We start from the raw sequence: 14,666 nt of genomic DNA on the forward strand, positions 1-14,666 counted from the left end.
GTAGCTGCTTAATAAATGCTGGATGACTGAGGTCAGAATCCAGTGTCCCTATAGCATCATGGTACCAGGTATATAGTAGGTGATTAATAAATGCCACCTGACTGAGGTCAGAATTCAGTGCCCCTATAGCCTCGTGGTACCAGGTATATCGTAGCTGCTTAATAAATGCTGGATGACTTTATAATCTCCAACTACACACCCCTAGGGAAGGAAGGAAAGAGGGATTTATTAAGTACTTCCTTCCAGACCCTTTACAAATATCTCATTCGATCATCAAAACAGCCCTGTGGGGTTGGTGCTGTGATTATCCCCATTTTACATTTGAGGAAACTGAGGCAGGCTGTGGTTAAATGACTTGCCCAGGGTCACACAGCTAGGAAGTGTGAGGCAGGCTTTGAACTCGGGTCTTTCCTAGTCCAGGCCCAGGGCTCTAGCCACTGAGCTGCCTTGCTATGCCTGGGCTGGGAGGGATCCTGTTGGAGGTCCTCTTCTCCACCCCTCTGCGACCTGACCCCTCAACTTTCCCGCAGGTCTGACCCCGCCGCCTTCGAGTCCCGCCTGGAGAAGCGGCACGAGCTTCGGAAGCAGCCCGTGGGACACTCCAAGCAAGCCGACTTTATCAAGTGTGTGGAGCAGAAGGCAAGAGAGCTTTGCTGCAGCCACTGTAGTCCCTGCCTGACAACCGGACCCCAGGGATGCGGGGGAGGGGGGGGGACCACGACAGGAGGGGCCCAGCACAGCACGAAGGTCAGTGCCACCTGCTAGCAAAGGGACCTCCTAGGAGGGAGGGCCACTGATATCAGCTGGGACTGGGAGGTCAAACTCTCTCAGACCTGCCAGGCCAGCCCACCTGGTTTTGGGCATCTCCCACCAGGGGTTTGGCTCTGCAGTGGGAACCTTCACTTCCAGCTCTAGGCCCAGGATCCAGTGAACTCTGAGCCTCTGCATGCGTGAGGAGAATGTGGAAAGGGGGGTCCCCCAAGCCAGGCCAGGCACAGGTGCCCTGTTCAGCCTCTAACCTGGACCTGCCTTTTGGAAGAGATCTGGGCTCCTCTGTGGCTCCTTCCAAGAACCTGCCTCACCTGGTGGCCCACCACCCACCTCCCCCAGCCAAGCTCTCTGTCCCCCCACACGTACTCTCTGCCTCCCCCTCCCACCTCCTCTAAGAAGCAGCCATGAGATTCTGATTCATCCTGTCTGGTGTCTCACAGTGGAGCCCAGCCCAAAGGCTGACCAGAGCAGAGCTGGGCTCCAGGGGTCCTTGTTCCTGAGGACAGGTAGCTGGCCCAGTCCCTGCCCTCCTTTCTGCTCTAGTTCACCTCTCAAAGGCAGCCACTCACCAAGAAAGATGATCAGGGAAAGTCAGAGATTGGAGTGTACGTTCTAAGCAGAATGAAGAAGGCAGATTTGGTGAGGGGGAGAGAGGCTGGGAATGTGCTCTTGCCTAAAAGTTCAGAGCCAGCCTCAGGCAGCTTCCCTGACTGTTCCCTTTCCCTCCCACAAAGCAGAGAACAATTAACTTCTTTTTTTCAGACTGAAGCCCTGGAGAAACAGTCGAAGAGAGGCTTCACCAAAGACAAGGTAGGGTCGGACTGGGTGTCCCCAGCCCAGAGCTCCTGCCTTGGTAGGCCGCTCTGATGTTGTGGCAGGCTCAGTGAGTGGCTGCCAAGGGCCCTGTACAGCCTGAGGCTTCTGGGTGCTGGGGATGGGGATGCTCCATCTCTTTGTATCCCGGTACAGCTCCCGAATCCCTGGGAGGGACGGAGAGCCAGTGTTGCTATTCCTGTTTTTCCAGTATAGAACCTGAGCATCCAGGAGGGTTGAGTCCCAGGCTGGGCTGTACCTGGAGCCAGGAGAGTTGGCACCAAAGCTCCTGTTTCTGCCGTATCAGAAGGAAAAAGCATGTGTGACAAGTGAAGCTGAGCAGAGGCCTGGCTAGAGCCATGAGCTTGTGGGAAAATACTCTCTCCCTCTGTGCCTCAACTTCCTCCTCTGTAAAATGGTGAAGGGTTATTAACCGAGGTTCTTGGGTCTATGGACAAATACCTTTGTTTTAACTTCTAACCAAAATGTAGTGTTTATTTCAGTTATGATTTTCTAAAGCATTAGTCTGAGGAAGTCCATAGGCTTCCCCAGAGGGCTCCAAGACATGCACACACGGTAAAGAGCTGGTCTGGATGTCCCTCCTAGCGCTGTCAGTCTGTGTATCCATAAATGAGAGTATTGCTGGGAGGACTGGCCTTCTCAGGCTTAGGGAGGCTGGGTGTCTGTCTTCTTCAGCTTTAATAACTCGCTCCTGGCCCCACCCCAAGGGTGGGGTCTAGCACTGAGCCCCAAAGCACTGGAGGAGATGTGGGACTGGTAGCAGCCTCAGGCACCTTCCTCCAGTCCTTCCTGGTCACTCTGGGCCATCAAGAGGCCTGGGGCCTTTGGAGAGTGGAGATATACTCTGAATGCAAGAAGCCGGGCTTCCTTATTCCCCCTGAGATGTTTGTGAAGCAGGGATGAATTTGGGAAATCCCCCAGCCTGGAGGCCTCTGCCTGCCCCTGGCAGCCTCTCCTCTTCCCTCCCCTCCCCTCCCCTCCCCTCCCAGAGGCCTTTCCTTTGACGGCCTTCATTTTCCATTTCAGACTCTCAGCTCAATCTTGAACCTTGAGATGGTGAAAGATAAAACCGGGGAAGAGATCCAGCAGGTAGAGTATTTCCATGTCCTTCCTTGGGGTGAGCAGCTGCTCCCAGGGGAGGGAAGGCCTTTTGGAGATGCTCAGGTAGGGCCCATGGAGGGTGGCAGCAGCTCCCATGGACTGGTCACTTCTGGGCTGGGGCCCCAGGGCCTCTGAGGTCAGCCCAGCACCAGGTGCTCCTGAGTCTGGCACCCTGTCTCTGTGTTGTGTTCTCCCAGCACCTCCAGGGCAGGCTCACGGCTGTAGAAACCCCACTAACATCTTGTCCCATGCCTGCTTCAAAACCTCAAGAACCATCACTCGTACTACTCATCCCTGGGGGAACTGGAATAAGTTTAGAAACTTTAAGGCCCGTAGAGCTGGGTGGTGCCAGGAGGGGCGAGAGCCCTGGGCCTGGAGTCAGAAAACCCTGAGTTCAGCTGTGTCACCCTGGACAAGTCACTTACCCTCTGTTTGTTTTCTGATCTGTAAAGTGAGGATAATATATGCACATACCTCCCAGGGTCATTATGAAATTTGAAAAGCATTTTGCAGACTTTAAAATGCATATTAATCCTAACTAGCTATTATTGTTATTAATAATAATATCCAAACTTACTGTCCTGGCATTCAGAGCCCTCCTAATCTGGCCCCAGCCTTTCCCTCCTCAGCCTCGTGTGCCGCTGCCACCCCATTGACACTCTTGTGTTCTAGTGAAGCTGGACTTCCTGCTGCTCGTGACTGGGCTTTACCCCAATGGCATCAAAACCAAATAGGAGCAGCAGTCACTCCCCTGCACCTCAGGATCCCTGTGGGTGTGTAGTGACTTAGAAAGCCATGCGTTAACAGCATCTGTGTTTTCTTATATTTTTATTTATTTTGTTAAATATTCCCCAATTATGTTTTAATCTAGTTTTAGCCTTGCTCAGGAGTGTTGTGGGTCACATGTTTGGGAAATATCTAACAAAATAAGAGGGCAGAGTCTTGAGGCTGTTGGCATAGTGCAAGTGAGAGATGGCAAGGCCCAGGATGGCGACACTGATTTGGAAAGATGGGGATGGTGGGGTTCAGCAGCTTTGAGGTTCTGTGGGCTTGGAAAAGACAAGAAGCCGAGGGTGGGTCTGGGGTGACTGGGAGGATGGCAGTGCCCTTAGAGAGGGGAGGGGTTGGGGACGAGACATTGTGCTCCACTATGGGCGTGCAGAGCTTGAGATGCCCACTAGACATGTGACCAGAATCCGATGGACAGCGGGTGGCGTGGGTCTGTGTCTTAAGCTACAGAACAGAGCCGTAGATGGAGATCATAAGCTTCATAGGGATGGTGAGGAAATTCACCGAGAGGGAGGCCTCAGAGAGAGAAGAGGACCCAGTGTGCCTGGTGGTGCCTTGAAGGAGACTGAGCAGAAGTCAGGCAGGGAGCAGGAGGAAAGCCTGGGCAGTAGGGCTGTATGCTGCAGGACTGATGAATCAGTCAGCAGGCATTAGTAAGTGCCTCCTGTGTGCCGGGCCCTGGGGATACAGAGACAGGCAGATAGCAGTCTCTGCCCTCAAGCAGCTCACGGCCTGGCATATCAGCAGAGTAAAGGCGCTAGTATTGAGGGATATGGAAGAAGTTTCTTGTACCTGTTGGGATTTTAGTGAGCACCTGAAGGAAGCCAGGAAACAAAAGAGGTGAGGTGAGGGGGAAAGCATTGCAGGCCTGTGGGACAGACAGGGAAGGTGCCTGGGGTTGGGAGATGGTGTGTCCTGTGCAAGGAACATCCATTGTCACTGGATCCCAGAGGATGGGGTGGGGAGTAAAGTGTAAGAACACCAGAAAGGGGGGGTGGGGACAGCTTCTGACGGAAGAGCTTCTCTTTTATCCTGGTGGCATAGGGAACCACTGGAGTTTATTGGTTAGAAGGGTAACATGGCCAGGCCTGTGCTGTAGGAAAATCCCTTTAACAAGTGATGGAGGCCAGGTGGGAGTGGGGAGAGCTGAGACACCCGCCCCCCCTCCGCAGCAGCCAGTGCAGTGGTAGTCCAGCCATAATGATGGCCTGCAGCCGGGGGGGGTGGCCATGTCAGAGCAGAGAAGGTAGAAGACACATGACATACGACAGAGACACAAACGGCAGGTCAAGAACGAAGCTGAGGCAAGGATGTGAGGTTTCCTAATGAAGAGAGTCGGCCTCAGAGAGAGTAGTTCAGTGAAGAGGTCAGAAGTCAGACTGCACACAGTGATTGGAGGAAATGTTAAAGCACCAGTATCACCTGGTTTCCTTGCCTGTGAAAGAGGAGAGCTCTGGACAGTTGCTTGAGGGGATGGGAAGGCCAAGGGAGGGGAGACCTGGGCCTGCTCGTAGGCATCGGCAGGAGCCAGTAGAGAGATGGGGATGGAGAGGAATGAGGGGTCAGATAGTCAGGGGGCCTGAGAAAAAAATAAGGGCATAAGTCCAGGGGCTGCCTTGGGGAGAAGGGCCATGGGGACTAAAGATCAAGAGCATGGAAGATGATGCCATGGGTGTTTGAGCTCTTAAAGACAGAAGGGGGATTTGTGGTGAACAGCCTCGATTTCCTGAGAGATGAGTGCTGTGCCCAGAGTAAGGGTGGGGAGGTGTGGGAAGCCTCTGTGCAGGGGCGTAGGGAGCAGGAAAAGCGCTGCCTTCTGCAGTGACGGCTCATTTGAGATTGGCTAGAGTGGCTCCGGTGGGCTCGGTTGTGTGCCTTCCTCCAGCCCCAGCTGGGAGTGAAGGAGATGGGCAGTTCAAGTTGCTCAGGATTCGAGAGCTGGAGACCACGTAACATTGAAGGGGCTCCCTAAGGGGTCACATCTGGACGGTGGTCTGGCCCCAGGGTTTGATGAGGGCCAAAAGTGGGGTTGGTAGGAATCCATAAGAGGCAGAATGGAAGATCCGGCGCAGACGGGGGGATCTGGGGAGTCTGAATCACAAAGGGAGGTTTGTCAAGTGAAGGTGAGATCAAGGATATGACTGTCCCTGTGTGCAGCCAGGAGGCAACTCTGAGCAGTGTTGACGGTCCCCCCGCCCCTGTTAGTAGGCAGGAGTTGGGGTGAAAAGCAAGACTGGGGCCGGGCTGTAAACTGGAAGCTGCGTTTGGACCAGTGGAGGTGAAGACCTTATTGCTTCCTTTGGGGTTAGTGGTAGTAATGAACACGGTGCCGGCACAGGATGCCTCTTCGGTCTGGCCAGACAAAGACAGCGGGGGCAGTGAGCCCATTGGATCTGAAGATCTGAAGAGACAGAGAGGATGTGCCCACGGGCCCAGGTGCCCAGCCAGCTCTGTTCCCGTGGGGGACATCTGTAGGTTGTGATATCAGAGGTGGAGGATGGGCAGGGACTCACATGTTGCTTAAGCTGGTTTAAGTTTAAGAAAAGAGCAGAAGACAAACAAGCATGTCCCTCTGGGACATGAGGCTGTGGAGAGATGAAGGGAGCATCTCCCCCAGTTCATGGGCTGGAAGCCTGGAGTGCCCAGGCGGCTGCGTCATCCACCGGCAGTGTTCGTCCCCCATCTCTTCTGATTCACACCCCTGGCCAGAGCCTGGCCAGTTGTGGACTAGGCCACGGCCACTTCAGTTAGGATTGACCCCATTCCAGATGAGGAAGCAGGCCCAGAGAGGCTAATAGACTTGCCCAGGGTCACACAGCTGGCGTCAGAAGTTCAGCATTCTTCCCCTACGTCGTGCTTTCCTTTCCGCCCCAGCTTTGCACAGTTCACATCATGGAGATGCAGTCCTGTTCTCCCCCAGACCTTTGGGGCATTCTCTGGTGCCTCATTTGAGATAAGACTCTAACCTCGGGGCCCAGTGATCTTCCCCAGCATGCCATTGGTGCTGTTCTTGGGAAGGAGGTGGTACGAGCAGATCCAAATGCCTGGGGGAGCGTGGTGCCAATGGTGGGCTTCAGGGCATGGCCCCCTGAAGCAGGGCTCTGCTGGGGAGCCAAGAAGGCATCGTGCTGAACACCAGCTCATTACTCCTTCACTAAGGACCAGTGACATTGCTCGTCATAAAAATATACTTGCAGAAGCTTTCCTTGCCCATGGCCTCGGGGCACCCACTTGTGAGCATTAGTGGGGAGGGCTTCTGTCTGGCAGGGATTCCCCTCAGCTCCCCTGTGACCTCACGCTGCTCCTTCTTGTCTCTCACCAGATCTGGCAGCAGTATTTCGCAACAAAAGATACCGTCTATGCTGTTATCCCTGTAAGTTGTTTGGAGGAGGGATGGAGGTAGTGTGAGCACCTGAGCTCAGGGTGGGGGCTGCCTCTTCTGCTGCTGTGCCCCATCTCTCTGGGGAGCCCGTGTCCCCCAGGGGGGCATTGCATGCTCCTCTCTCTGTCTGACACTTGTGACTCTTGTCCTTCCCTCATCTCAGAGACGTCTCTGGGTCTCAAGTCCTTGGTAGTAGGCCAAGGCTGCCAAAACATTTCCAAATTCATTTATTGTCCGTTGGTTTGCTATTTGAAGATGCTGTTTCTAACAGGCCTCCAGAACTAGCGGAGGTGGGAGGTCTTGGGATCACAGGGTCTTGAGGTTAAGAGGCCTTAGACAGGCCTTGGCTGCTTCTCCACTTTGCCTAAGCTGATAGGAGTAGCCGGCGCCAGGTGACTTATTAGAATTCAGAATGTTCTTGCCCGGCTAGAACATTGAGATGAACCGCGTACGGCATTCAGGGAGCAAGAATCCGTTCACAAGCGGAGGGTGGGAGAGTATGTCTGGAGGCAGGGCGTCTTAGGAGACTGCACACTGAATGAGAGTCTGCAGTGTGGTGTGACAGCCAGGGAAGCCAAGGCCATCTCGGGCTGCTATAAGGCCTCTCCTCTGGGGCTTGTCTTCAGCTCTAAGTAACATGTTTTAGGAAGGACTCTGGAGAGAGCCCAGAGGAGAACAGCCAGGATAATGGGATGCCGGCTGCTTGTGCCCTCTGATGCACCTGGGAAAAAGGCAGGGCTCAGAGGAGAAGACCCAGGAGGGGGAACGTGTGTGAGCAGTTATTGGCCGGTATGACTCCATGTAAGGCCTCCTGCTACCCAAGTGTTTGCTGAGGCCTTGTCAGGGGCCAGAGGTCTGGGCTGAGCCTGAGCCCCCAGAGCGCTAACTGGGTGCCTGCCGGCATCGAGCACAAGCATGCCATTGGTTTGTCTTGGACATTCCTTTGTTTTATTTCTTGTTTCCACCCTGCAGGCAGAGAAGTTTGACTTGATCTGGAGCCGAGCCCAGAAGTGTCCCTCCGTAAGTTCATCTGCTCACTGGGTGCGGGAGGGGGCTATGGCCTCAGCTGCCCTGGTCAGCCTGTCAGCATGCGGGCAGAGGTGCCGAGGCATGGGGTGGGGGGGAGGGAAGGGAGGTGGTTGGACTGCTCAGTCACTTGCCCTTGGAGGTCTAAACCACAAAACTTTTATTTGGGTGAATCCCCAGAAGCTGGAAAGCCTTTCCCTGAAGGCCCCAATCTTTTCATCAGCCTCTAAGCTGGTGACTGGAGATGAGAGAGAGATGACCTGGGTGCGGGCTCTGCCTCGGGTGGTCAGTCAGTAAACATGAAGCCCGGCACTGGGCTCAATGCTAGGGATAAAAGGAAGGTGAAAGGCAGTCTCTGCCCTCAGGAAGCTCACAGTCTAACAGATGAGAAAGCATGTGGACAGCTGCATGCCAACAAGCTGTGGACGAGGTAACTTGAAATTATCTGCAAAAGGAAGGCAGGTGCATTGAGAGGAGTTAAAGGCTGGGACTCCAAGGAAGCCAGGGCAGAGATGAGGAGGGAGAGCATTCCAGGCACTGGGCAGCTGGTGCAAAGGCTGGGAGTTGGGAGACTGCAGCTACAGAGAGACTGATACCTCTGGATCACAGAGTATGTAGGGGGAGGTCCACATCCAAAGACTTTGTGGTTTTTTTGTTTGTTTTTTGCTTTTTTTTTTTGGAGGGGAGAAGGCAGGGCAATTGGGGTTAAGTGACTTGCCCAAGGTCACATGGCTAGTAAGTGTCTGAGGCTGGATTTAAACTCAGGTCCTCCTGACTCCAGGGCCAGTGCTCAATTCACTGCACTACCTAGCCACCCCAAGACTTTGTTATTGATGCTGGAGGTGATAAGGGAACCACAGCAGTGTCCTGAGCAGAGGGAGGCCATGGTCAGACCTTAGCTTTAGGAAGGTCATTTTCACAACTGAGTGGAAGGTGGCCTAGAGCCAGGGGAGCGTTGGCACAGGCAGGCCCACCAGCAGACCTGCAGGGGTGAAGCGATGAGGGTCTGCACCAGGGTAGATCAGGGTCAGAGGACAGGAGGGTCATTTGGGAAAACCGTTGTAAAGGTAAAATCCACAGGCTTAGCAACAGCTTGGTTATGGGGCAGTGAGAGGGTGAGGAGTGGAGGGCACCACCTGCCAGTGAGGGGCGGACCTGGGGACAGGAAGGAAGTGTGATTTCTGTTTGGGACGTGTCCAGCTTAAGATGTCTGCTGGGTCATTCAGCTTGGGATGTCTGATAGGCAGCCAGAGATGTGAGATCAGGGGTTAGAAGAGAGGTAGAGGTGAGGATCACCAGGGTGGAGATGGTCAGAGAAGCCTTGGGCACCGAGGGGTCACCAAGTGATACAGAGGGTGAAGAGAAGGAGGCCCAGGACAGAAGGGACTCCCACCTATGGCTAGAGAGAGGGCATGACCTGGAGAAGGAGGATCCAGCAGAGGAGACAGGAGCAGCCGCACAGCCTGGCTCAGGGCTCCAGGCCCAGAGGAGGTGCTGACCTGCTTTGGTGGAGGGCCTTTCCTCCCTACATCTTCCTAATAGCAATAATAACTAGCATTTCTATAGCTCTCAAAAACCCAGAGGTCTGGTTGCTGTCCCTGAAGCCCATATTACCTATTAGTTCTTTCTGGTATTTTGGGAGGCATGTTTGTACTTTCCTAGGCCCCTGAGGCCCTGGCAGCCCCTGGGAGATCTTTGCTGGACATCTCACCTCCCACCCCCACTGTTTACTCCCTGCAGTTCCTGTGTGCCCTCCCAAGGAGGGAAGGTTACGAGTTCTTTGTGGGACAGTGGTCAGGTCCAGAGCTCCACTTCACTGCCCTTATAAACATCCAGGTAAGTGAGCAGCATTGCAGGGTTCCCAGCCAAGAAGGGTGGGCTTTGTTCTTGGTTGGAGTCAGAGGCCAGTGTGTCTTCACCCCCCAAAAGTAGGGCTCTTCCCACAAATAATGTTTCCCAGAATTAAGGTTCAAGAGTCAGAAGCAGCCCCAGGGGCCCTTGCTCTGATGCTAGAGAGGGAGTCGTGTTAAATGTCCGCCTCCTTTAGGGGGTTTTCCCTGACCCCTGGAGCCCTCAGGATGTCTCCTGACACTTCTCCCAGGCTCTGAGCATCAACGACCTTGGATTGTCAGTTATCTGTTTATATGTTTATGGTTTATAAGCACAGATGTCTCCTGGACCCCCACCCCCAGCCTGAGGATCACTCTCTGAGCCATCTCACAGCCCCTGCCAGACAGGAGGATGGCCGAGACCAGTCACACATGTCTCTGTCCCTCCATGGCACAGAGTGGGTGCACCATGTCTAACCCGCTGGGGGCCTTGCAGGGGTCAGCATGGCTTTCAGAGCTTAGATTAGGTTGGCCACGAGTGCGGGCTGCTGGGGTGAGCTTAAAAATCTCCTGATTCTCCCAGCTGGGGGGGGGGGGGTTTCCCCCGCCTGACCCCCCTAAGCATCCCATCCTGTTCTTGAGGGCAGGCACTTAGTCTTCTGATTAGTTATTTTTGTTTTGGTTTTTTTTTGGGGGGGGTGGGTTTGTTTTTGGCAGTTGGGGTTAAGTGACTTCCCCAAGGTAACACAGCTAGTAAGTACTAAGTGTCTGGGGCCAGATTTGAATTCAGGTCCTCCTGATTCCAGGACCAGTGCTCTATTCACTGTGCCACCTCGCTGCCCCCTCCCTCCCTGCCCCCGATGTCATTATTTAGTCCAGCCCACCCATTTCCCAGCCACTTAATTTCTCTACCACAAGCCACCTCGAAGGATTTGGGAGAGAAAACAAGATCACTCTGAAGCTTTCCTTAGAGCAGCCCAGGGGTAGGCAGTGTATGTTTGAGGAAACAGAGGCTCAGTGGCCCCCAGTCACACAGCCAGGAAGGGGAAACAGCACTGAATGAGGAGCCAGGAAAGGCCTAGGTTCAGATCCACACGCTCACTCGACTTCTTTGAGTCTTGGTTTCCTTTTCTGTAAAGCTGGAGTAAAAGCCCTTGTACCTCCCTCTCTTAACCATACAAACACTGCCATCATCATCATTATTATTACTATATCACCATGTGTTATTGATGTCATGATTATTGAATTACTGACTTAAATGGAACTCCATGCTTCAAGCTCCTGAGGGTGAGGAGCTGACTGGGACGGCCCAGGGGAGGGTGTCCATGCCTGTCCTGCCAAGCTGTTTTCTAATCAACAATTTAAAGGACCTTTCCTGATGTTTGAGCTAGACAGCCACACTTTTGGAACCAGTGCTGAGAAAACCTCCTCCAGCTCAGCTGGGGCCGTCACCCTTGGCCAGTCCAAAGCTAGACTGGTCTGGCATCTGCCCCCAACTTTACCCTCTTCCGGAGGCTTCCTGTGGGGCCATGGCCGGCCTCTGTGTAGTCACTTTAAATCTGTTCTTTTTTTTCTCCTCAATAGAATAGACCCTTCTTGAAGGCAGAGGCTCTTCAGGGGATTTTGGCTCCACAGCCACGGTGCCTGGCCCCCATTACATGAATGTCACACCCAGGGTGCCCCCCACAACTCCCTTTCCCCTTGCATGAATGGTACTTGTGGCTTTTCTTTGGGAAACTACTTATTACAAGTGACTAAAGGGCTGGCACCATTGCGGTAACCCTGGGTTTCTCTCCTTTGCAGACTCGCGGGGAGGCAGCATCCAGCCAGCTCGTTCTCTACCACTTCCCAGAGCTCAAGGAGGAAAAGGGCATCGTGCTCATGACGGCAGAGATGGATTCCACTTTTTTGGTAAGATGCATCACTGACACCAGGCCTTGCACCAAGTACTGGGCTGCCAGTCCCTGCCCTCAGGGAGCTCCCAGTCTAATGGGGAGACAGCATGGAAACAGCTGGGTACAAGCAAGCCATAGACAATACTAGGTTGGAGGTAATCACAGAGGGTTGGCCCTGGCATTAAGAGGGATGGGAAAGGGGAATTTTAGCTGAAGGAAGCCAGGAATCGAGGAGAGGAGGGAGAGCCTTCCAGGCATGGCCTCCTCTCTGCAGCACCAGAGGTAAGACAACTCCCACAAACCTCCTGGGAAGCCAGGCCTGGTGGAAGCAGAGTCCCAAGAAGAAATACACCAAGCACACCCCCAGAACTCCTCCAGACAGATCCAGAAAACACACCAGACCGGCTCTTGTTGGGGAGATTAGGGAAAAGTCACAGTGAGGCCTGTTCCAACTCAGGTGGGCAGAATGCACCAGTGCCCATCATGAGAGGGGTCCCAGGCCTGTACAGATGCCAGCTGGCAGCCCTGCCAGCCCCTGCCCCACTCTGGGGCACACAGGCAGACTGAGGGTAGATGAGGAGCAGGCATGCACAGCAGGATATGGAAGGAGGATAATCAGAGGCAGCAGCAGCAATGAGGAGGCGCGGCCTCAGGGGCAGAGCAGGGTCTTGGGGCCAGTTTCTAGCCCAGCCTGAGGAGGAATGTCCAGAGCCGATCCGGGACTGGCAGAGCTGGAAGCAGGGGGCAGAGAGCAGATGTTGCCCTGGATCCGACCACGTGGGGAGCACTAAAAGTTTGTAGGCCCCAGCAGGAGATCCTGGAATGACAATACTCCATGCTCCAGAAGAGCAGCAGCAAGACTCCCTTTTTTTCACCATGGTTCTAGAATGGCCATGGGTTTAAATGACACCACCCCCTCAGCCCCCCAAGGGAGAATGGGGGTCCCAGTTCCTAGAGCCGAAGCAGAGGGAGTGAGGAGGTTCCTCCAGCTTGCATGCTCCCAGTTCAGGATCACTGGACCAGAGGAATCTTTTCATCATGGCGTGGAAACTGGCCACAAACTGGGCTTGTACAAGCTTCAGAAGGGTGAGGACAGCCAAGGCCAGCATAGTTAGACTGCACTACCCAAAGCAGTGGTCCTGTGGTGCTAATGGAGTCCAAGGCCCAGGGTTCTAATCCTGCCCCTGCCACTTCCTGGCCCTGGAACCTCAGGTAGCCCTGGGCCTGGTGGGCCTCACAAGATGGGCTTAGACAAGACACTTGCCAAGACTCCTGCTCAGAGCAGGCACGAGCCTGTAAAGCTGAAGTCCCTAGCGAATAGAACAAAATGCTGTCCTTGAAGACCTATTCACAGAGAGAAGGGCTGGCATGTGGGCAGAAGTCCATCCCAAAGGCCTAGAAAGGGCTTCGGAGGGCAAGGCCATCCACTGAGGGCCCTTCTAAGGTGGGGGAGCTACGGCCGCCAGGGGAGGCCTTAACCATGTTCCCTTCCCTTTCAGAAAATCCCTGAGGCTCAGTGCATTGCCAACCAGGTGCAGCTCTTCTATGCCACTGACCGCCAGGAGACCTATGGCCTGGTAGAGACCTTTAACCTCCGACCCAATGAATTCAAATACATGTCTGTCATCGCAGAGCTGGAGCAGAGTGGGCTTGCAGCTGAGCTGAGACCCTCCCGAGAATCAGACAAAGCCTAGAGCTGGGGCTGTTGTACTGATGGTGGTGGTCAGTCCTGGAAAGGGGCCCAAGGACCCATCGTACGCACACAGGAGCTCACACACACACACTGGACGCCTTCTGTGTTTCCCAGGATGTTTATTGTGGGGAAGGGACCCTGGAGCTTGGTCTTTAGATCTCACAGGGTTGGGTGTTACAAGAACTCTTTTCCAGCCTCCTTAGGCTGTCCTTGGGAAGTGAGTGGAAGCCAGGGCAGTGACACTCGACAGGATAGTTGGCTTAACATCATTAACATTGCAGTATCAAAATGTGACACTGTGGTTGCATGCCATTGGTTTTGACATTACAGCCCCAAAGTGGTGGAGTTGTCCTTTATGTAGAGTTAAGAAGAGATGATGCTGGCCTGCCTGCCGTGGCCACGTACATGGCTTTCACGTACGTGTCTTTCATGTATGCGGCAGGCCAGGCACAGGCATCTCCAGGGGGGCTGCCCATTTCATCCAGAGGTGTCCGTGTGGTTTAGTTGGAATTGTGCTGGACTGGCCCGGGTGCCCGTCTTGTGACCTCCAGGGCTGGCACTTGGTGGAGACAGCAAGCAGTTTTGATAGCCCTGAGAGGAAACCACGGAGTGTGCTCATTCTTCTCACCTGCCCCTTAGAAACACTCTCCAGGTGAAGCGTGCTTGGAGGGGGTGAATCAGTACAGTCTGAGCATATACATAGATATAAAAACGGGCGCCCAGTCCTGCGTCTCGGGGTGGTGGTCCCCGGCCTGGAGCCCCGGAGCTGTTAGCATATGAACAACAGGGCACGGCTCCCTGCTCGAGCAATAAAACCGCTTCTGGCTCTCCAGCCTTATCTCCGTGTGTGATGTCTGAGCTGGGGCAGGATTGGTGCCAACTGTTAGAATCAGAACCTCTCCTCAGTCCCCAGGAGTCCAGGAAAGCCACCAGAGCAAGAAGGGGCTTTGAAAGTTGGAGAGGGGCAGCTAGGTGGCACAGTGAGTAGAGCACCAGCCCTGGAGTTGGGAAGACCCGAGTTCAAATCCGGCCTCAGACATTTAACACAAAAACTAGCCAAATGACCTTGGGCAAGTCACTTAACCCCCATTGCCCTCCAAAAAGAAAGAAGGAAAGTTGGAGATTCCTCCCTGCTGAGTGTGGAGGGCAGCCAGGATCACAGGGGGTCAGGAACCTCGTGTGAGGATCAGAGGAGGCTCAGGGAACATGAGGGATTAGACCCAAGAGGTTGGAACGAGGGATGATGGGAAGAGGAGACAGTGACTGGATTTCAGGGTCCTTGTGAAAATACATCTGATGGCACAAAGCACCTTCTATCTGGTTATTTGTGTCCATGTCTTTTAATA

The 14,666-nt window shown here is 54.0% G+C and overlaps 1 protein-coding gene across 1 annotated transcript in view; it reads left to right on the plus strand.

Annotated features, from left to right (window-relative positions):
- The window catches only part of LOC138165008 (ATP synthase mitochondrial F1 complex assembly factor 1-like), a 15,226-nt gene extending 1,074 nt beyond the window's left edge, over positions 1-14,152 (plus strand). The window contains exons 2-9 of the mRNA XM_069093059.1: positions 531-639; positions 1,534-1,581; positions 2,632-2,694; positions 6,818-6,868; positions 7,850-7,897; positions 9,644-9,739; positions 11,536-11,643; positions 13,127-14,152. Coding sequence (XP_068949160.1) covers positions 531-639; positions 1,534-1,581; positions 2,632-2,694; positions 6,818-6,868; positions 7,850-7,897; positions 9,644-9,739; positions 11,536-11,643; positions 13,127-13,321 — 718 coding nt within the window. The 3' untranslated portion in view covers positions 13,322-14,152. The remainder of the gene's footprint in view (positions 1-530; positions 640-1,533; positions 1,582-2,631; positions 2,695-6,817; positions 6,869-7,849; positions 7,898-9,643; positions 9,740-11,535; positions 11,644-13,126) is intronic.
- Positions 14,153-14,666: the final 514 nt, after the last annotated feature.

This window comes from Petaurus breviceps, unplaced genomic scaffold, assembly GCF_028583685.1.
Source record: "Petaurus breviceps papuanus isolate PSGF00001 unplaced genomic scaffold, PetGlider_PUasm1.0 207, whole genome shotgun sequence".
Taxonomy (NCBI): Eukaryota; Metazoa; Chordata; class Mammalia; order Diprotodontia; family Petauridae; genus Petaurus; species Petaurus breviceps.